This window comes from Mchenga conophoros, linkage group LG3 (genome assembly GCF_057382185.1).
Source record: "Mchenga conophoros isolate Kocher_MC1m ecotype Shallow Benthic linkage group LG3, M_conophoros_male_GT1.1, whole genome shotgun sequence".
Lineage (NCBI taxonomy): Eukaryota > Metazoa > Chordata > Actinopteri > Cichliformes > Cichlidae > Mchenga > Mchenga conophoros.
In genome coordinates this window covers 24580325-24603867 of record NC_140528.1, presented here as the reverse complement: position 1 = coordinate 24603867, position 23543 = coordinate 24580325, and the positions used below count along the sequence as shown (strand labels likewise).

The 23543-nt window shown below is 42.1% G+C and overlaps 2 protein-coding genes and 1 pseudogene across 2 annotated transcripts; 2 read left to right on the top strand and 1 right to left on the bottom strand.

The window, feature by feature from the left end:
- Positions 1 to 221: 221 nt before the first annotated feature.
- Positions 222 to 3603, top strand: LOC146577795 (uncharacterized). The gene is made up of 6 exons (XM_085268317.1): positions 222 to 904; positions 1021 to 1092; positions 1193 to 1311; positions 1415 to 1475; positions 1590 to 1684; positions 1795 to 3603. The coding sequence occupies exons 1-6, from the start codon at positions 869 to 871 to the stop codon at positions 3467 to 3469; spliced, it is 2058 nt and encodes a 685-aa protein (XP_085124443.1). The 5' UTR covers positions 222 to 868; the 3' UTR covers positions 3470 to 3603.
- Positions 3604 to 8635: 5032 nt separating this feature from the next.
- LOC146577794 (neuroligin-2-like) lies at positions 8636 to 12566 on the bottom strand. Its single transcript, XM_085267715.1, has 4 exons — positions 12528 to 12566; positions 10652 to 10885; positions 9770 to 10083; positions 8636 to 9464 (listed from the first exon to the last, which is right to left on the bottom strand). The coding sequence occupies exons 1-4, from the start codon at positions 12564 to 12566 to the stop codon at positions 8636 to 8638; spliced, it is 1416 nt and encodes a 471-aa protein (XP_085123841.1).
- LOC146577793 (uncharacterized) lies at positions 12565 to 13702 on the top strand (annotated as a pseudogene).
- Positions 13703 to 23543: the final 9841 nt, after the last annotated feature.

Genomic DNA, 23543 nt, shown 5'->3' with positions numbered 1-23543 from the left:
TCAAACTTTAATTTTTGCTAAAGCATATAGTTAGGGCTGGACCAGGTGACCCTGAATCCTCCCTTAGTTATGCTGCAATGGGTGTAGGCTGCTGGGGATTCCCATGATGCATTGAGTATTTCTTCTTCAGTCACCTTTCTCCCTCACTATGTGTTAATAGACCTCTCTGCATTGAATCACACTTGTTATTAATCTCTGTCTCTCTTCCACAGCATGCCTCTTGTCCCATCTTCGTTCTCTCACCCCAACCACTCCTGGCAGATGGCCGCCCCTCACTGAGCCTGTTACTGCCGGCGCTTCCTCCCTGTTAAAAGGGAGTTTTTTTCCACTGTCGCCAATGTGCTTGCTCATAGGGGGTCATATGATTGTTGGGTTTTTCTCCTTGTGTATATTATTTTAGAGTCTACCTTACAAAGTAAAGCACCTTGAGCCGACTGTTGTTGTGATTTGGTGCTGTATCAATAAAACTGAAGTGAATTGAAATAACATAAAAGGACATAATGCTGCAGGTTGGCTTTCTTTCTTTTCTGATTCACCAGTTTGTATGCATCTTTTCACAGGAGTGACCTAAGGACGGCTGTAGCCTACCCTTATTTACTTATATAATGAACAACATATAGTGTAATGTGGTGTAAAATAGAGTGTTTTCTTTTAATTTAATGACATAAAGCAGGGATCAAATGTTTCCATGGTGACTGTTTTAGAATTGTGTATTTTTAAATCTGCATCAGACTTGAAAAAGAGCTCATCTGTGCAAGAAAAACCATCAAGTCAGGAGTATTTTCATATCTACATTTGATCTTACACAAGTTTTGAAGAGTTTTGGAAAGTTTCTCTTCCCCAACTGTGATAGAACAGCAGCGTTTTAATGGAAGCCAGTAAAGGGATCTACAAACCCATCAGGGTATGTGACACTTTTTGTTTTTACTGCATTTTTGAAGAATTTGATGTAGTTTTAATAAGCTGACAAACTGAGAATCAATTTAAGTTACAATGAGTAATTTCTTATTTCTTTGACAGGTGCTGTTCAACACACCCATATATAACACAGCTGTGGAGATCTGCTGGTATCTACCAGGTTACAGGGCTCAGGTAAGACCCAGATCCATCCAAACCAAAACTGAGATAAAATGTCAGGTGATTTCTGAAGACCTGGGACTGATGCTGATTAAATGTCTCCTTTTATTTTTAGATTGCAATGATGATGGAATTCCTCAGACTTCAGAAGGAAAACCAAATACCATCAAGCCTCACTGCAGAAGATATGGGAGATCTTTTGGTGGAGAGGAGCAAAGAGACAGTCAGAGAGCAGTGAGTTACTGTGACACCTACAGACCATCCACCTCACACCTGAAACTGTTTGTGCTGAAGTGTAAATGCTGAGAGAAAACCTCTCTTTTGTTTTCTTTTGAAGACTTTGGGAGTTTGAATTGGAGGGTTTGGAAGAAACAGAAGCCAAACCTCTTCTGAAACTGGTAAGACTAGAAAACTCACAAGAGTTTTAGTCATTTGGAGATCTTTTTTTTTTTTTTACTACAATCACATAACCTCTCAACAAAACTGCAATGTAAACATGCTTTCTGTTTCAGGTGTGGGCAGTGAACACAATAAATAAAATGAGGGACATCGAGTTTCAAGCCCGGATGCTGCTGGAATTTCCAGAGGCCATACCTCCTAAATTTCAGTGAGTCACCTCTGACATAAAATCATTAACAGTCCAGCTACAGTATTTCAAAATTTCTGTTATTTTTTTAAATAGGTGTAAAAGATCATTCTTATAACTTTATTCTGCAGAACACCTAAGCTCCTCAGCAATGTCAGGAAGTACATTGACCTCCTTAAAGAGAGGCAGCAGGACGCACAAACCTCCAAACTGTTCACTGCAACAGACGTGGTGATAGAGGTGGTTCCCCGTGTCCTGCATGGCTTCTGGAAGCTTCCTTCTTACCCCCTACTGAACATGTCCTCCCAAAAATTGAGCATCCTCTCCACCAGTGTGACAAAGGCCACTTTGGATCGAGTGTCCAAATCTCTCCTAACAACGGAAAACCAGGCCATCTTCTCAAGGTCCATCAGAGATGACATGGTGCAAAGTATCCTGTCTGAAGTCAGAGAGAAATATTCAGAAAAGATTCTGCTGAGCCACATTGCAAACTTTGCACCAGGACTACTCAGGGCAATTTCTGATGTAGCAAAGACGAGCATATGCCAGATCTTCCAGCCCCCTTGTGAAAGTCCAGTAGTGTCTGATGTTCTTCCAACTAAAGAACCTCATCCTGAAGGTCTGCTGAAGTCAGATGTTCTTCCCACTTCCCAACTTCCAGTTGAAAGTTCACGAATTGCTGATATTTTTTCCACTCACGAACCTCCTTCCAAAAGTTCAACAAAGGCTGATGTTCTTCCAGCTAAAGAATCTGCTCATGAAAATCTGCTGAAGTCAGATGTTGTTCCTACTAAAGAACCAAAAGGACCTGATCGTGAACGTGTTCTGAAGTCAGATGTTCTTCCTACTTCCGAACCTCTTTTTGAAAGTTCCACAAAGGCCAATGTTCTTCCAGCTAAAGAACCTGCTCATGAAAATCTGCTGAAGTCAGATGTTGTTCCTACTAAAGAACCAAAAGGACCTGATCGTGAACGTGTTCTGAAGTCAGATGTTCTTCCTACTTCCGAACCTTTTTTTGAAAGTTCCACAAAGGCCAATGTTCTTCCAGCTAAAGAACCTGCTCATGAAAATCTGCTGAAGTCAGATGTTGTTCCTACTAAAGAACCAAAAGGATCTGATCGTGAACGTGTTCTGAAGTCAGATATTCTCCCTACTAAAGAACCACAAGAACCTGCTTGTGAAAGTGTTCTGAAGTCAGGTGTTCTCCCTACTAAAGAACCACACGAACCTGCTCCTGAACGTGTTCTAAAGTCAGATGTTCTTCTTACTTCCGAACCTCCTTTTGAAAGTTCAACAAAGGCTGATGTTCTTCCGACTAAAGAGCCTGCTTGTAAAAATCTGCTGAAGCCAGATGTTGTTCCTCCTAAAGAACCTCAAGAACCTGCTTGGGAAAGTGTTCTGAAGTCAGATGTTCTTCCTACTTCCGAACCTCTTTTTGAAAGTTCATCAATGGCTGATATTCTTCCCACTGGAGAACCCGCTCGTGGAAGTCTGCCAAAGTCAGATGTTCCAGATGTTCATCCTACTAAAGAACCTCTCATTGAAAGTTCATCAAAGGCTGATGTTCTTCCTACTAAAGAGCCTGCTTCTGAAAGTCTGGCAACGTCTGATGATCTTCCTAGTGAGGAACTCCCTTCTGTATGTCTATCCATGTCTGAGCCAGTTGTCTCTTTTACTAATAATTCAGAGAAGTCTGACAACATTAAAATCAAGGAGAAAAAGGAGAAAAAGAAGAAAAAAAAGGGCTTCTGCCAAAAATTCAGAGCCCTGTTCTGTTGTTGCTTCAGACCCCAAGAAACTGACTGATTTTGAGAATCCAATCTGTTTGTTCTAACTCTACAAAATCAAATAAAATGATTAATCAATATTTTTTCCATGAGTCTGCATCTATGATTAAAGAATATTTTTCCTTCAGATGTTTATAAGGGTTCTCAAAATACCTCCACAAGTCCAACAATTGTTAACATATTAGTGTTGTTATCTTTAAGAGAATCTGAACTTATTCTTACTCTTAACATATCAACAGCAGTAACTGAAACCTGGAAATGAAAAAAAAGTTACCAACAATTATTAACATTGCTTCACATCTTTGTTTAGTAATGGCCCAGATACACATTGGCACATAGCAGGACCTCAGTGTTTATGAGTATTCTTCCAGACTTAGGAATATTAATAAAAGGAGCATCTACATGCCACAAAGCTGATGAGAACCACACATGTCTTCCAACATCCTCAGATTTGTGTTTTACAATTAAGAGGAACTTTGCATAATGTTTGCCATATGCTCAAATCCTCAAAGGTCTATTATTTTTCATAGTTTGTCCTTTCAACCAAAGTTAAAAACTTCTGCGGACATCAGCAGTTTATTCTTTTGCAATCAAACTCTTAAAATTAGAACATTTCCACCAAACCTGGGTGGGTGCTGGAGCTCCAGGAAGGAAAACTCAGAAGAGGAGGAAAAACAGTCCAAAGAAACAGTTCAGGAGGCCAACCGCATGGCCATCAACTGAGACAATTCAGTTCAGGAGGCGTTTCTCCCGTTGAAAATGCTACGTCCAGGTGAACAGAATCACCCTTTTGGGATTTCTACCACGTATTTATCACTAGATTTACTAAACCTGCACAAATTTGCGTAACTTCCCTAAACCCAACACCCCCTAGAATTACTGGCTTTTTTATTTTCTGGTGCAAGTCCCGAGGTGTTAATCACCCCTGCTGAGATTTCCACAGGTCGTCAGCTCATTTCTCCTCCAGCTTTTGTTGTGCAAACCACCCATTATCCTTGAGGCCTGGCACATTTGCATTTGCTCACTCAGAGTTGCTCAGATCCAAGTCAGGCCAAACCTCTGTGTTACGACTTTCAGAAATGCCTGCCGTATCTATACAAAATATCCCACACATTGACTGACCTGCAAATATAAAAGACACACATTCACACCTTCCTTGAGTCTCAGCACAGATCTTCCATTGTTCCATTGTCACTGTGTATGTGAGGGAGTGGCATTGCTTGACTACAGCACAGTGCTGTGCATAAAAGCAGACCGACCCAGACGGGAGAATCATTTCTTGTTCGCATTTCTGAGAACGCACATCAGGATGGCCTCCGTATCACTGCCACGCAGGAAGAACCTCTCCGCGCAACAGGCTTTGGCTTTGCTTCAGAAAATGGACGAAGCAGATTCTGATGGAGGAGAGGTTTCATTTGTCCAGCAGGCCACTGATACCTCCTCAGAAGAATCTGAAAAGGAGACGGAACAAGAACCCAACATGCCGATGTAGCCAGATGGGCTACTCGCCTTCCGTTTTTTCTTCTCTCATTCTCTCTCGCTCGCTCTACCACCCTCGCTCTCTTTCCGCTGCACTCGCTCCTTGTATCAGGTGATTGGGTTAATTGGGAACCCACCTGCACATTGATTGCAGGGCGGCGCTAGCCCGTATAAAGCTAAGCCGATGTTTTGTTGGATTAATCCCTCCTGAGCTTCTGGTGCGATACAGCAGTAAATGCTGGCGTACTGCGACGGACTGGATCCTATTATACAACAGAAAGGACAAAGTGTGGCTCTAACAGCTGTTGAACGCACACAGACTGTGATGTTCTCCACACGTCACCCATCGCTCTGCACTTTTCGAGCATCCAACTGTTTTTCTGCTACATAACATCACTGCAGGAGAAAAACAACGGACAGACAGACAGCACAGTGTGACATGAGCAGGTCAGACCACCTGTGTGATCTCATGAGTCTGTGAGGATATGAGGCATCTTATGGTATCAAAGCCCTGGAGTCTGTCAAACATGGCTACATGTAAACACTGCTACATGTTAGGTGAGCTAACATTTAACTGACTGCACTTTTTTTCAGTCTCAGTTTAGGTCATTTATGTCCTTACTGCGAATCACTGAAAGGCAAAGCTGGCTTTTATCGCTCTGATGTTACGCACATCATGCAGCACAGATTCATCTCTGATCACAAGACTCATGTTTCAAAATAAAAGCGAGCTAAGGCTTGAAAAGAGGACGACGACTTTATGACAATCGCAGAGAAAAGAGCAACGAAACGATTTAAAACTTGATGAAAATGTTTTCTCTCACTGAAAACTAGCAAATCCTAATAAACAGCATGACTGGCCCTCTGCTGTGAGGGGGCTTCAGTGGAGATGACTTCTGCTACAGCGACCTTCCTGCTACCTGATGGTCACATGATAACGATCAACGTTATGACAAAAATCAAATAAATGTCGAAAAAACAAAGACAAAACTGATCGGTGGTAAGGATGAACTCATTTGAAACCTCAAGCTAACGGCCATTTTTTCTTCTCATTACAAACTGCACCTGTTGTCTTTTGTCATCACAAAATAAGCATATCATTCATTCACTCCAAAAAAAACCCAAAACAAAACAAAATAAACAAGAAACTTAATATTTACAAATATTTTGTCTGTTTTTTTTCTTACACTTAAAAATGTACAGCTCTGATCTTCTTCCAGATGTTTCGACTCCATCCGTCTCCCAGTTTGGTATTTTCTTCTCTGTCCAGTGACCTCAGAGTGAGCGCTGAATGTGCCACAATGGCGCCCTCTAGTGTTAGCTTATAAAACAGACAAGGAGAAAGAACAGAGCCGAATGAAAGGACTCGTTTGTGTTCTCTCCTCTGCTGTAGCTGTGTGGTGCTGAGGTTAACTACACAACCCCTCGCCACCTCCTTATACACAGGAGTGAGTACAAAAGGGTTCGTACGGACGCATCAGCCGGCCGTCCTTCTGCTCGACACTGTTAGCTGAAAGATGATCGGATCATCCTCTGTCCTGTATTTAAGGCTGAGAGTCTTTGTCCAGTCTCTTTTCCACAGCTACTGTCCACAGCACTGATCCACCTGCAGCACAGCCCCACTCAGTTGTTTTATGATTTACTTTGTGCACGTTTCCCTTCCACTGAGCTTACAAAACCTCTGACAGGAGAAGTCAGGCATGTGTTTCCCCCACCTCCCCTTTTAGGCAGTAATAAAATAGAAAACAAACAATCAAACAGGCTAAAGCTAGAGCACAAGCAAAGACAGCACCGGTGACTAAGTTCTCCCATACTGGACGTACGCTACCACGTGGGCTCAAACAGCAGCACATCAGCTCAGTTTACATACTGTTGACATCTTCATCAGAGGATCAGCAGGGAGCGCTGCTGAGCTGCAGTGGTCTCCACCAGAGTGACGGAGCAGGAATCACAAACAGCACAAACCCACCGTGTTGTTTCCACCCTGTTCAGGAGATCTGAGCCCCCATCCCTTTTTTTCATGTTGCAGCTCTGCACTGCAGGCCCTGAACGCCTCCCGGTTACCCTCAGTGTGCTTAGAGTTTAATTTACAACCGACGAGCTCACAGATCATCTGCAGGCAGGTGAACGAACCCTTAATGTGAGGATAATAGCAGAGCTGAGCTGAGGTCAGAAATAGTCAGGAACGGTGTCGACACAGTGAAGTCAGCTGTTTGGGAATTTGTCTGATTATCAGTTTGGGGGGGGTCGGTGTTAAATAACAAAGGCGGTGTAGGATGGAGAGAGGAGGAGGGAGGGAGCAGTGATGATATGAAGTCAGAATACACATGTGGCAGACATAAGGGGGTCAGACAGGAGCAGCATCAGTCTCTGCTCTGTTTTGTTAATAACGTAGAAAAATAATTTTGTACAATCAAGCTACATCGACGGACGCTTTACCTCACGTACCCTAAAATGAAAAAGTAGTGACAGTAAGATGGAGGCTGCACATGACACCATGACTGAGTTCACAGCTGTTGCTTTGATTCTAACGTTTAAGACTTTTGGCATCGACTCCGTTTTAATAAATGAGTGCTGGGAGGCGTCGTTTGACTTCAGGAGCTCCTGCGATGCTCCTGCGATGCTCCTGCGATGCTCCTGCGATGCTCCTGCGATGCTCCTGCGATGCTCTTACTCTGCGGGAGAAAACCAAAAACCAAAAGTAGCAAACATGGAGCGATATGACTCGTTTAGATTTTGGGAAACGTGCATCGACAGGTACAGTGTCCTTTTCCCCGCGTCTTTAAAAATAATTCATGCATAGATCCCCCACTGAGAAAACCCTTTTATATACTTTCTCCTTTGTACACATTTTATATAGAACTATATATAATATCATTTCTCTATATCTATATTTTCAGAAAAATTCTTTCCACACAATAAAAAACAACAATTTAACAAATGCTTCAAACAAAACAACAAAAAGAGAGAAGATGGAAGAAAGAAAATCACGACTGAGGCCAGTTTGGCACTTTGTCATGAGAACATGACAGAACTCTGTTAGTTGACGGTAAATAGCGAAACTCTATTTTTCTTTGGTTTTTCTTCTCCCTCGATGAGAAATGAAACACAGCAGTACTTACTTGGCACCTAAAAATGCTGGTCGAATGAAAGATATCAGTGTTTTCATAGTTATATGTTTAGTGTACGCCTCCCGCCTCCAGACTGCTCAGCAGATCGGGAATTTTTAGAGAAGAGCAGGAGGGAGGCGTGTCAAATGAGAGGAAGAGAGCAGTAATAAAACACGGATGTAGAAAAGAGAAGCATAATGTGCACATAACACACAGGAGATGGAAAAAGAGATGACGCCAACGTAAAAAAGAGAAAACAGCGAGGAGCGAGAGAGCATTCGTCCCTTTGACAAATGTTGGAGGTCTTGAGCCTGGAAACAGCAGACCGTCTTTGAAAACAGTATCTTTGAAAGATCTGAGTCACCCACCCCAAACTGCTCATCTGCTGCTGGACACTTCAGTTGCACCTCCACATGCCACCAGTGGAGGGAGCTGCCAAGTTTCACAGCACATGACGCAGCAGGTGTAGTTGCTTTTGGAGAAAGAAGAGAATAAGAGGACAGAACGAAGGCCCACGTCTAGAGGCCTCCCTTCCAGAGCGGAAGCAGAGCCAGTGTTCCTGGTCCCTAGGTGGCGCTGTGTCGGGCCTGTCCCTACTATACCCTGGTGGTGGAGTGGGGGTGGGGCAGGGTGTTGTTGTGGCCGGTGGAGGGGAATGTGTTGAAGGCGTGAAGAGGCTGCATGCTGGTGATGGTGCTGGGGATCACGGTGATGGTGTATGGCGTCATCAGCGGCACGTTGTCGGGGGCGCGGCGCAGCGCCAGGGTGTAGTCGGGAGGGCAGGCGGGCCGCAGGATGTCGTGGGGTCGCAGGGGCTCCATGTCGTGGTGAGCGTCGTGCTCCCAGTCCTTCATCTGCAGGGACATGATCTCCTCCTCCTGGCTGTGAGCCAGGTCGTTGGCGGGGCCGCCCCGCTGAGGGGACAGCCGGTGCCGGCGCATCTCGTGCCGCTTGTCACGCTTGTAGTAAAGGGCGGCGAAGGCCAGGATGTTGAGGAAGAAGAGCAACGCTCCAACTGCAACTGTCACGCTCAGTTCGGTGGAGTAGTCGCAGGTGTGTCTGGGAAAGAGGTCCTGGGGCGGGCGCTCTGAGCCCTCGGGCTCAGGATCTGATGGGAAGGTAGGGTAAGGATGACGAGTGGTTCGAGGAACGTTGTTTCTGGGCCTCGTGGTGCCGGGGTCACGGCCTGCGGGGGAGCGCGTAGTGGTGGGAAAGAGCACGTCGTGCAGGCTGTGAAGATGAGGGACTAATTCCAGCCAAAAGGCCACTTTGTTAGCTCTGTAGTTGTCTCTGACACGAGGTTTCAAACCGATGTGAAGGTACTGCTTGTCCTTCCAGTTGAACTTGGTCCAGATGACCTCCTCGAAGCGGTTGGGCTTGGTATGAATGAACTTGGTGTCCTGAGGGACGGGCAGGTTGGGGTCCCTGGTGGAGCATAAAGGTTAAACGTTTCAGTTCAAAGTTATATTCAGTCTCCATTATAAGTAACATGTGGCATCAATACACTGAATACAGACAGGAGGCCCATTCTCTGTGCAACCTTTAAACTATCTAAGACCAACCGGCTGCTCTGGGATCTGGATGCTTTTGGTGAACCAGTATGTTCAATTCTTCAAAGCCACACGGGAATTAAACTAGCAACCCAGATTCAAGTATTCAAGATGACTAGAAGGCTGTCAGAGAACATACAGTAACGTGTACAGTTTACACTACTGTGACATGAGGCCTACCCAGTCTTTGCGAAGTTAGTCCAGTAAGTCATGACCACAGCGCTCAGCATCACATCGTTCTTGGAGAAGTTGCACGGGAACAGGTCCGTGGCACCGATCATCGGTACGCCGAACACGTAAGGTATCTCGTCTCCGTGCGCGGCGTCGGCCCACTCGGGCCGCGTCTCGGTTTGGCAGTGGTGGTAGAACGTGTAAAAGTAAACTGGGGACTGAAACTCAGCATGGAGTTTGGCAGTGGCCACAGCTGGTGCCACCCACTGGTGGTCCGTAAACAGGAAGTATGTGAGAAATCTAGAGAGGAAAAAAAACTCTTTCTGATAACAGAAGGAGTGACAGGCAGCAGAGAGGAAGCATGACTGCATTATCCAAACATGTCTGTACTGTGACTGTGGTCCGGCTGTGAGGGGTTCGCAGGCCGATCTGTCAGAAACACCGACACTGAGATTGGGAGCCCACTACCTGGGGGATGATAGCATTACTGCCCACAGAGCCTCAAAGGTTAAGGCGCAGACACGCCGTGATGTGGATGAGTGGCTCTCTTTAGCACGCTTGTCTTGTTTGATGCACTTCACTGGGCTCACATGTTACTGATTCCATTCTTTACTCGCATGTTTTAAACGCTTAAAGCACTTTCACAGCTTTTTATATTCTTTTGAAAATTCATGTGAACTCAAGCTGTCAGAATTGTAATGTAAGCTTTGATAATTGTCCACATTTGTCATTTTGACGATTATCCGTTTATTTTAATGAATACAGCAAACAGAAAAAAACGAATAAATCAACAAACGCGGCTCCTAATGAGACAAAACCTGATGATGCTGCAAAATGCAGTTAAGTGAGAGGAGGCTGTAAAATGGAATAACTGAAAAAGTGGCAGTGTACAGAGGTGGCGTCCTCACCCTCTGGGTAGCCGTAGAGGTTGTCAACAAAGTTGGAGATGGTGTAGTCGAACGCCGCAGCTGAGATGCCGTCGTTGTCCTCACTGTCGTCCACAAACTTCAGCCCCTCTCCCTGGTTCACTCCTATCAAGATGTCATAGTTTAGGAGCTCCCCCTGGTGGAGCAAATAAGGAAGAACATGCTGAGTGCTGGAACAGAGCCTGTGTGCATCACAAGTCTACAACAGGAAGTGCAGCTGAAGCACAGCTTTGTGAATTGGCAGCATTTCATTTCCCAGTAAACAAAATAAAGATTAGCTGTTGCCATGAAATTCCTACTATAAAATGTAAATACTGCAATATATGCAGGGTTCATACACATTTTTAGGGTCAAATTCAAGCACTTTTTAAGCACATTCAAGGTCAATTTTCAAGCTTTTCCAGCACATTACCAAAAAAGAAGCATGTTTCACTTTGCATCACCTCAGTAAGACCTTGTAAAAATTTAAACAAATCATCTGAGGTCGATTTAAATGTCTTTTGTTTCCCTTTTGTTAAAAGAGCAGCACACAAAAATACAGAAAAAGGAAACGGTTGCCTTACATGCATATAGTGTACAAACTCAAAAAAACACATTCCTCTTAAAAATTAAGATGTGCAAATGTGAACAAATCAACTTGTTAGAGATCTTCATCTCCACTGTAAATAAACAACAAGCCAGAGAACAAGAAAACTGCACCAAACACCACAAACACCAACAAATTAATGTCTTCTCATCAGACATTGAAGCTTCTTTCCTGTGTGACATAAAAAATAAGAGACAGATGTTTGTTTGTTTTTTTAACTAGTTAAGCACCCACGTTCAGTCATCCACCCATTCACGCACACATTCACACACTGGTGATGTAGCTACAGCCACCCTGGGGCGCCACCAGGCCCTCTGACCACCACCAGTAGGCAACGGGTGAAGTGTCTTGCCGGGTGAAGTGTCTTGCCCAAGGACACAACGACCGAGACTGTCCAAGCCGGGGCTCGATTACAAGGCGAACTCCTAACTCTTGAGCCACGATCGCCCAGTGGGGACATGGGGACATTTCAATTTCCAGCAGGAAGCTCCCCCTTTTTGTTAAACCCTTTAGATCAGGGGTCGGCAACCTGCGGCTCTTTAGTCCTTATAGTGCGGCTCCGCGTGGTTTGTGAAAATAAATTAGCTGAAGTGTATTTTATTTATGTTAGTTCTTTTTTTAACTTGTAGTTCTAAATTGGAAGATTATTGTGATTTTGCAATATACAAATAAAATTATATTTTCTTATTTTTTCATCGCTCAAAATAAGCGTCACACTCGCGGAAGCCGGTGTACCCGGCGAAACGCCGTGCATTTATCGAGCCTTTCAACCCCAGATAGGCCAATTATGGCTCTTTGGCTCTTTGGGTCTTAAAGGTTGCTGACCCCTGCTTTAGATGAACAGAGTTTTTTAATTAAATACATAATCTTTAATAAATGTTCTCTTTTATAAAAAGTAGGATAATTAAAAAAAACTTTTATTATACCTCTATTGAGTAGAAAAAAAACTCGTGTTTTCTGTCGTGTGTTATATAATATTAGTGATGTTTGTGACAATTAATTTCTTAATCGGCTGGACTAACCAATAGTCCACAACCAGGAAACACTGAAATTTTAAGTTAAGTTTGAAAACAGTTTAAAAAAAAATACCCCATTCCAAAATGTCTTGTGACAATCTCATTGGCTTAGGGAGTGATGATGTCATAGATCTTAAGAATCTTAAGTCCTTTGATGTTTTTCCTTAAGTAGGGGTGAGAAACAGCAAGTTTTAGTTCGTTTCAGCAGCATCTGTGTTTGCAGCCTACAAAACGTTCACCACAAGCTCTTCAAAGTCATCGTATAGAAACTCCAACATGTTTCCAAGAAAAAAACAACCAATTCAAAAAGATTACGCCGCCTCTCCTTCCTGGCGTGGCCGGCCAATTTCCCCAAATGGCTCCTCATCCTTCCAAAGGGCGTTAGAGGAGAGTAGGAAGGAAAACTACCTTCTCCAGAAAAAAATGCAACAAATTGAAGAAGAGAAACTTCAACTGGAGGACAAATGTAGACGAATGGAAGCCCAAAATAAAGAGCTGGAAGAAAGCCAACAGCGCCAGCCGGACATAAACATTATTAATGAGGGCTGGGGAATCAAGTTTGCTCAGAGCCGAGAGCAGATTGTGCACCTCATTAAAGAAAACAGGCAAAAGAGTGCAGAACTAAAAGAAATGACCAACCAGCTCCAAGACAAGAAAACGATGACTGATAAGATACAACGGGATCTCCAATACATGGACCGAAAAAATCGGCTCCTCCAAAGACAGCTCCATGAAGCTGTGGAAGAAAAGAAAGAATTCCTCCAACAGAAGGAAGAGCAGGACAAAAAGCAACGAGACATGCAGCACGAACTGAAGAGCATGCAGGAAAAATACCGCATGCTGAAAGAAAGCCTGGATGAAACACTGCGCCAAAATAAAGACCTTCTTCAACAGAAAGAGCAACAGCAAGAAAGACTGAAAGAAGGAAAACGTATCGTCCAGGACTTTGAGTCTAAAAATCTAAAACTGCAAGAGTTTTGTAATCAGCTGGAGGACAAAGCAACTAAAGTGGAAGAAGAAAAGGACAAACTGGAGAAACGCTGCTCACAGATGCAGAGAAGGATCGATCAGATAGCGAGAAACAACTCCGAGCTCGTTAAGGGGATTTTGGTGGAATTCAATAACTTGAAGCGTGAAAACACTCAAATGCAGGCGCAAAAACAACAAGAAGACAAAATACATGAAGACCTGCAGCTCACGCTCCAAGAAATCCAGAAAAGAAACGAGCAGTTAGAAGACAAGCACAAAGAGGTCCAACAGAGAAATGCAGACATGCACAAGGACAAGCTGATACAGGAGGCAACATCCAAACAACTCAAAGACAAGCTTGAAGAACAACAAGCAACATTGGAAGAGGTGGAACAAAGATGTGAGAAACTTGAAGAACAAAACGCAGAAACCATCGATGAGCTGAGAAATCTCATCCTGGAGAAAAAAGCGCTCGTGGAAAAGTGCATGAAAAAAAAGAAAAAATGGTTCCACTTGTTCCGGAGGAGAGACGCTACTGCTTCCTCACCTGATGTAGCCTCGTCTTGCTCCACCTCTGTTAACCCCCCAAACCAGTCCCGGCCGTTGACTGTCCCCTCCTGAGCCTGGTTCTGCCGGAGGTTCCTGCCCGTTTAAAGGCAGTTTTTCCTCCCCACTGTCGCCAACTGCTTGCTCAGAAGGGATTGTTGGGCTTTTCTCTCCTCTGCCTTGTTTCTTCATTTACTTGCTTGTTTAACTTTTTTCAACTTATCTAAATAATAAGCCAATTAAATTTATCCTTTGAGTATTTTTCATCTCATCTTTACAGAATCTTTCCAAAACATTTTCAAACATTCAGATCTGTCTTTTATTTTCTTCTTGAAGCCTCATAAATGGTGAACTAAAAACCCGGAACATGGTTTGAAACATAGTTTCAGCTGAAACTGGCATAACATGCTGTGTGTGTGTGTGTGTGTGTGTGTGTGTGTGTGTGTGTGTGTGTGTGTGTGTGTGTGTGTGTGTGTGTGTGTGTGTGTGTGTGACAGGGTATCACTAGTTAGGTCATCATGTTTAGACTCATTCACTCCAAAATTATTTAGGCCAAATCTTTAAAACAGTGTCATTTCATACACATTTTCAATTCACTTCAATCGCACAAATGCAGAAATAATTATTTGCAGTATCTTATTTATTATGAGAATGTCATGCCTGATCATTTGTACCTACACCACCAAAAATGGGGGCAAAAGGGAGGAGATCATGTTTAATCGGTTATAAGAAAAGGTCAGAAATATAAGTGCCGACATGAGCAGTGTCCACAGAAACCTCTGACTCTCAGCTCAAAGCTCATATAAACCATTTCTACAACCAGCAAACAAACAAAGACACCGAACAGTTAAAAGAGCAGTGACGTCACCACGAATCTGTGGTCAGGTAATATCCATGTTTTGATTGATGATTTTCTGGAGTTAAATGTGAACCGAAGCATATTTTGGGTGTTATATGCTATTAAATACTTTTTAATTTATTTAAAAGTATTTAATAGCATATAACACCCAAAACATGCTGGGTGTGGAAATAAAAAAATCAAAGTTTCCTCTGTTTGAGTCACAGTAACTTTGACATAGTAACATTTGCAGTAAGTCCTAAATGTTCACCTTTAAAATCCCTCCCTCTGTTCATTTTGCCCACATCATGTTTCAGTGGTTGGCCTCAGGTTCTTCAGCTTCCTGACAGTCTGAAGTCAGCTGACAGAGTTTCACCTGCTAAATACACAGAAAATCTTGTTAAAGCCGCACAGTTTGCCCAACAGTAATATTCCCATTAAGCCCTTTCTAAACACTTTATAACAATGTGTCATCACTAAATTATAAACTTCTTCTCCAGATCTGCACGACTGCACTTAGTCACAGACTTTATTTAATTGTCCTGCGGCTGCTATCATATATTTTACCAAACAGTTCTTCTCACACAGTCACAGATATATTTCTCTCAATGCAAACTTCACTCATGTCTCAGACAGGAAACTTGAGTTTTTCTTTTTTTTCTGTCCCCACTCATTCAACTAATTTGCATATTGAGTCACATCTCGAGAAGTTGCCCTGACAACAGAAATGCATATTCAAAACATTGCTGCATAATTCAATTATTATTATTTTATTTTTATTTCTACAGTCGTCACTTCTTTTGCTCAATCAGCTGGAAACCACTTCTAATTCACTATTTTAAACCTGCTTTAAGCTTCTAATCCCTGGTTGGTCCTCCCAGTCTCTTTTTCCTTGTCACAAAAGTCGCTCTATTGTCCTGCAACTTCCTGAGTTATTCCTCAGCTTCAGCCTTTAAGTGTGTTAAATCTACACCATTCAGCATTTATGTCATGTATTCACATTCATGAGTGTAAGCATGTCTTCATTGCGTGTATGTTGTGTGTTCATATTAATATTGAGTGTAAGCTGGTCTTCGTTGCCTCGATGTGTTTTTATAATCAGATTTAATTCCTGCATCTTTGCGCTGAACTGTGGATTCAAACTGTCTCACTTCTGATTCTCTCCAAAAACAATTTCACATGTGACAATTTCTACATGTGTGTTTTCTATTTTTCTATTCATTTATGTATTATTAGTTCATTTATTTCTTTATCTCTCTCTCTCTCTTACTTTTTTTATTTACCTTTCTGTTGCGATGCTCTGGATGTTTCTAAACCCCACAAATGCAGTCTCACTGTTCAACCCAATTTTCCTATGCTGGCATCCTGGCAGCTGCACGCTTGACTTTTCTCAGTTCATGGGCAGTTATTTTGCGCCTTGGTTTTTCCACACGCTTCTTGCGACCCTGTTGACTATTTTGAATGAAACGCTTGATTGTTCGATGATCACGCTTCAGAAGCTTTGCAATTTTGAGACTGCTGCATCCCTCTGCAAGATATCTCACTATTTTTGACTTTTCTGAGCCTGTCAAGTCCTTCTTTTGACCCATTTTGCCAAAGGAAAGGACGTTGCCTAATAATTATGCACACCTGATATAGGGTGTTGATGTCATTAGACCACACCCCTTCTCATTACAGAGATGCACATCACCTAATATGCTTAATTGGTAGTAGGCTTTCCAGCCTATACAGCTTGGAGTAAGACAACATGCATGAAGAGGATGATGTGGACAAAATACTCATTTGCCTAATAATTCTGCTCTCCCTGTAGACTTTTGTCTTATCGCCTTAACCTCCATGGTCTCAAATTCTTTAAGGATATAATTTCTTTTAACCGGATTACGGCAAATTTCATTTATCAAAATATTCCTGATCACTTTGTTTGTAAACCTGCTGTCACCAAATTCAACTCCAGCTATGCAGAGCTGCCTCAGTCCAGGAGAAATTTTAGAGTGCACAATATCTTCTTTTATCATTGATCTCAAAGGGACTGGGATGGCTTTCACTGGGGATTTATATCTCTTAGCAGTACATCTTACATCAAATTTCTCACAAAACGTCTCATGTTTTAGTAAGACCCCATTATCATCCATAAAATGAGCTACAGCCCAAATCCCTTTAGATCTCCATTCATCCACGTACACAGATTTCCTACACAAACGGATATACCTGTTGTTCCATATAGGGGTGTTGTGAGGAGTAAAGCTATGTTTATAGATTAATTTCCAGTAGAGACGGACCTGCTGATGGAAAGCTGAGAGTTTAACAGGTAACGAACTGCAATCAAAGTCACAACGTAACAAAAAGTCTATTCCACCCATTTTGCCAAAAATCACATTGGGAATAATGTTCCAAAAGGAATTTTTGTTCCTAATGAAAGATCTTAACCATTTCAATTTTAGTACACCATTCATAACATCAAAGTCAGTGGCATTAGCCCCACCCTCTTCATAATTCTTAATCACATCATTTTTCTTTATATAATGACATTTGTTCCTCCATATGAACCTAAAATTAAGAGTATTTATAGATTTAATTAGTTTTGGAGGTATGGGCAGAGAAAAGGCTGGATAGATGAGTCTGGACAGACTGTCCATGTTGGTTAGCAAGATTCTCCCAAACAGAGTTATGTCCCTTTGCAGCCACATGTTTAAAATTGACTTACACTTTTCTATATTGGTACAGATATTCTTATTTTCTGTTGATGTCTTATCCTTGCAAATTACAATGCCCAGATACTTCACCTCTTTTTTGATCTGCATATTATTTATTGCTTGCAGGGGACACTCATGCAGAGCTAGAATTTTGCATTTATTAATATTCAGCTGTAGGCCAGAAGCTTTGGAGAAATGGTTGATCACCTGCAAGGCTAAAGGAATCTGGTCCTCATTTTTTAGAAACAGGGTGGTATCATCTGCCAGCTGACTGATTATTATCTGTTCACCCATCACAGTTAACCCCTTAATGTGACTGTTTTTAATCAAAATAATTCCTCTGACACAGAAGACCTACATTCCTGGTTTAATTCTTGCTGTCAAAAAATCATGGACTCTGTGGCTCCTTTAAAAACCAGGCAGCTTAAGGCTAAACCTGAGCCTTGGTTTAATGAGAGCAGTCGTGCTGTTAAGAGGGAATGTCGTCGAGCAGAACGGAGGTGGAAAAAGGATAAACTGCATGTATCATTTCAAATTCTCAAAGACTGCTGGCATCGCTACCAGAACACTGTTAAAGAGGCAAAAAGGGAATATTTTGCAAATATTATTTCTTCCAACTGTCATAACCCACGTGTGTCATTTAGGACCATTGACACTGTTCTTAATACTCCTTTGAATGTCTGTTTGGAAGTTTCTCCTGAGATTTGCAATGATTTTCTGAACTTTTTTATTGAAAAGGTTGTCACCATCAGGGCTCTTATCACAGCTCCTGACTCTGACCCCTCTGTCTCTGTCCCTTGCGCTGCTGTTTTCACTCAGTTTGAGCTTGTGACGCTCTCCTCTTTAGAGGATGTGGTTCGCCATATTAAGCCCACAGGTTCCCCACGGGATCCTGTCCCTCCACAATTCTTTCAAGAAATTTTTCCTAGTATACAACAGTATGTCCTTGACATTATTAACAGCAGTCTGTCTTCTGGTGTGGTTCCTGCAAATTTCAAACATGCAGTAGTACAGCCACTGCTTAAGAAACCTGGCCTTGATCACACAGTTTTAGCGAACTATAGGCCTATTTCCAAGCTGCCTTTAGTCTCCAAGGTTTTAGAGAAAATTGTTTTTAGTCAACTGAAAGATTTTCTAGATGAAAATGGAATCTTTGAGGTTTTTCAGTCAGGTTTTAAAACCCTTCACAGCACAGAATCTGCATTACTAAGGGTTTTTAATGACATCCTTCTGGCATGTGATTCTGGTAACCATGTTGTTCTTGTCTTGCTTGACCTAACTGCTGCCTTTGACACAGTAGACCACAATATTTTAATTTCTCGATTACATGATGTAGTGGGTATTGGTGGCACTGCACTCAATTGGTTTAGGTCTTATTTGTCAGATAGAACTTTCTCTGTCAGCCTTCTCGGTTACGAATCGTCTTCTGCTCCTCTGTCATGTGGTGTCCCACAGGGCTCAATTTTAGGGCCACTGCTCTTTTCTCTGTATCTACTGCCTCTGGGTTCTATCCTTAGAAGGCATGGGATCTCATTTCACTGTTATGCCGATGACTGCCAAATTTATTTGACACTAAAACGCAAGGATGCCATCTCCATAAAACCTCTCTTGACATGTCTAGATGACATTAAAGCTTGGTTGGCTCGAAACTTTTTAAATTTTAATAAAAAGAAAACAGAAGTGTTGGTGTTTGGACCCAGTGGTCCCTGTGAGTCCTCCTCTGTTGTTTTAGGATCCCTGGAAGTCTATTTTAAATCTGTTGTTACTGACCTTGGTTTTAAGTTGGATGGACAGTGATTTTAAATTGGACAACCAAATCAGAGCAGTGGTGAAGTCCAGTTTTTATCATTTAAGGCGACTGGCAAGACTAAAATCTTTTCTTTCGAGGCAGCACCTTGAAACAGTGATCCATGCTTTTATTTCTTCCCGCCTGGACTACTGTAACTCACTTTATGTGGGGGTCAGTCAGTCATTGCTCTCACGTCTGCAGCTGGTTCAAAATGCGGCTGCACGACTCCTAACAGGAACTCGAAAAAGAGAGCATATAACCCCCGTGCTGGCCTCTCTGCACTGGCTGCCTGTGTCTTTTAGAGTTAATTTTAAAATTCTTATGTTTGTTTTTAAATGTCTACACAGTCTTGCCCCGCCTTACCTCTCTGAGCTTCTTCATCCCCACATACCCTGTCGGTCTCTCAGGTCAGCTGACCAGCTGCTCCTGGAGGTACCGAGATCCAGGAGGAAGCTCAGAGGGGACAGGGCCTTCTCTATTGTGGCTCCAAAATTATGGAATAATTTGCCCATGCATGTTAGAGAGGCCCCTTCACTGTCCACTTTTAAATCACGTCTTAAAACCCACTTTTATTCCTTGGCTTTTAACCTCAGTGAGACTTAGTTTCTTTTTTAATGCAGTAGTTATTTAATTAATGATTTCACTCTTCTTTTATTTGTTTTTTATTTATATCTCATGTAATTTTATTTTACAGTTCCAATGTACAGCACTTTGTGTCAGCTGTGGTTGTTTTAAAGTGCTTTATAAATAAAGTTGATGATGATGATGATGAAAATAGACAACAGCTCAGCAACCATGATGAACAGAAGTGGTGAGCTGCTACATCCCTGCCTTATCCCTCTATTAACCTCAAACCTTGAACATGTACCATGTTCTAGCAAAACAGAGCTGTTAATGTCATTATATAGCATCTCTATAACATTGATAAATTCCTCTCCAAAACCAAAAGACTGCAGAGTTTTTAATATGAACGTATGTTCAACTGAGTCAAATGCTTTGTAAAAATCCAAGAACAGGATGTACCCTCTCTCTTGGATTAATTCACTGTATTCAAGGAGATCCAAAACCAGCCTAATATTGTTATGAATTAGTCTTCCTTTCAAAAAACCTGATTGTGTTTCACTGATAATGTTTGAGATGCCTTTCTTTAGCCTCTCAGCTACAGCTCCAGACAGGATCTTATAGTCAGTGTTTAGTAAGGTGATGGGTCTTAAATTGTCTAAAATTCTTTTATCCTTACCCGATTTAGGGATCAGGGTTATCAGCCCTTGTTTCATGCTCGGCATCACTTCTTTTTTCTCTATCGATTCCTTTAATGCATCAAACAATAAAGCTCTTAGGTCCTTCCAGAAGAATTGATAAAAATTTGTAGTGAGTCCATCTGTCCCTGGGGACTTGTTTAATGCCATTTTCATGACCACCAAATCCAGTTCCTCAATTTTAAGCTCTGAATCACACAGATCTTTGAACGGCTTGTCAATACATGGGATGAGATTATGAATCTTATCAAAGAAACTATCAGAATCAGCTGCTGAATATTCTGAGGAGTACAATTTGGAATAAAAAGTGAAGACTTCCTTTTCAATCTTTCTGAAATCTTTACATTCAGTCCCATTTATCAACAAGCTTGAGATTAGATTTCTCTGCTGTCTGCACTTTTCCAGCTTACTAAAATATGATGAGTTCTTTTCACCTGCCTCAATCCACTTGGCTCTCGATCTTATAAAGGCACCCTGGGCTTTCTCTAGGTAAAGATCGTCTAATTTAGTTTGTAACTCCATCAATTTATTCTTCTCTTGCACGTTTAGTTTTTCTTTACTACAGCACTGAGTTATTTCACGAAGTAAATTACTTTCATATTCCCGTTTTTCCCTGTTCAGTTCTTTGCAGAATTTTATAGTGAATTCTCTGATTTTGAATTTAATAAGTTCCCATTTCTGTATATTACCCACTACTGAGTCATCATTTTTTATATCTGTAATTTTATGTCTAATTTTATCACAATACTTGTCCTTATTTAAAAGGCTGGCATTAAATTTCCAATATCCCCTGCTACTACGTTTCATCCTTGTTGGTTCTAAGACAAGATCAATGAAACAGTGATCAGATAGGGGTGCTTTGGAGATTTTAGATGGTGAAGTACACCTCAAAATGTCATCGCTCACTAACCAATAATCAATTCTTGACCTGCTTTCTCCATTAGGTTTAAACCATGAATAATTCTTAACTCCAGGATTCAAACTTCTCCAAATGTCTGTAAAATTATTATCACTAGAAAAGTTCTCAATAATGTTATTCTGTTGCCTCCTTCCTAAGCGAGGAGGCCATCTGTCCATCCATTCATCTGAGGTCATGTTCCAGTCTCCTCCTATTAGGATGTAATCTGTGGGGTACATAACTTTAAACTCTGAAATAACATTTGTTAGATTTTCCAATAGACGTTTATTTTGACCTTCGTTATTATGTCCATAAAGATTTGTAACAATTAGAAATATACCTTCGCTCTTCAAGCTGCAGTTGACCAATGACCCTCACTATCAGCTTTATATGTTATAATCTCCCCTGGGAACTTATTAAAACAAATCGCCACACCTCCAGATCTGTTAGATCCACGACTGAAAAGAATCTTGTCTCCCCACTGATTAGCCCAAAAGGTAACATCGGCATCCACAGAGTGAGTCTCTTGTAAAAACAGACAGTGACATTTTTGCCCCTTGCAAAATAAAAAAAGTGCCTTTCTCTTAACAATTTCCTTCAAACCCCGAACGTTTAATGAACCAAAAGAAATTTTTGAGTGAACCATAATAAGAGTATGCTAAGAAAATAACTTTTTTTAAAAAAAAAGAAAAGAAAAATATATAAACATGAGTTTAAATTGTAACACTTGTCACCAACTCAGTGACTAATAACCTTTAACTTTAAGTAGAACTCTTTTGTCCCATTAATAATATTCCACTGTATACAGTCTTACATCAAGTCTTTCATTCAACGTCGATGATCCTCCGTCCTTCGATGTATCCATGAGGACCCCGGAAAAAGGCCCGTTTCCCAGCCCGTCTGGCTTGTTCAATTTGCGGCCACAGCCGCCTCCTCTCTTCCCAGTCCTCCCGCGGCAGTACCTCAGCGAAGTGGAAACCCCCGTTCTTACAGACAGCCGAATCTTTGGTGCGACGCCAAATCTCCTCTTTCACGTGTCTCAGAGCAAACAGAATGATGATATGTCGGACCTTGTTCTCAATCTTCTTCCCAACTCTATGCACCACATCCACAGATTCTTCAAGCTTTGATATCATATCAGGTGCGATCTTGCCAAGAATTCCAATAACCAGCGATCTGACACCTTCATCTCTTTTCTCTTCTAATCCTTTAATCCGGAGGCACCACCTCATTTTGTACCTTTCTTGCTCTCACACTCTCTCCTTGAGATCGTAGTTATCTTTGGTCAACTGCTCGTTTCGTCTCTCCAACTCTTTAACCTTTTGTTTACATTCTTTCACCTCCTCCGAGTTGAACTGAACCGCTTTGGCTAGGCTGGCTAGCATCGTACTAGCTTGCTTGCATTGCACACTCAGGTCAGCTAGCTGCTCGTCCACTCTTTTTTCAAGGTTTTTTCTACGTAGTCATGATCCGTTCCTTCTCTGCTGTCTTCCTTTCCATCACATGGCGATGTTGTTTCTTGTTTTTTGAGGTCGAGTTTGAATTTAGCAGGTTTAACTATACTTGGGGCAGTCATTTTACTACTTTCGAGTGGAAACAATAACGAACACAAAGTAAATTCTGGGACAAGTTCAACGAGCTCCTAATTCGTGCGACTGCTCAACTCGCCATCTTGCGCCACCGTCTCACTACTAGATGAACTTCTGACACACATCTGCAGTAGAGGCTGAGTGGCTGCTCTCACACCTGGAGCATCCAAATCGACCCACAAACACGCTGAAAGATGCAATGCCATCAATGTGGATTGTCAAGACTGAGAGACCTCTTCCCTCTGACCCCTCCCCAAACCCTCAAACCCTCAAACCCTCCTACCCACCTCGACATACAAACTCTGTGTGGCTTCACGTGTTCTGTTGATGTTTACATGATCGAAATAACTTGAACACAAACACAAACAAACAAAGAGGAAGACCGCACCGGAAGGAAACAACTACAAGTCCCAGCATCCTCTGTGTTTAGGGAGCAGCAGTGAAAGTGAAAGCAGGAGGAGGAAGGTGGAGCTGAGGCAGGTGAGTGTTAACATGAATATGTTTCTTCTTATGACATAAAATAATTCCACGCTGTTCGTGTCTGTGGGTGAAATGTGAGGCCGGTCGGCTCCTCTGAGCGCTGGTTTCCTGTAAGTAGAGAGGAAGTGAGTTTAGCTGAGCCTCCGTTTAGTGTGAGAGAGCAGGAGGAGAGTGAGAGCTGTGCTGAGGCAGGG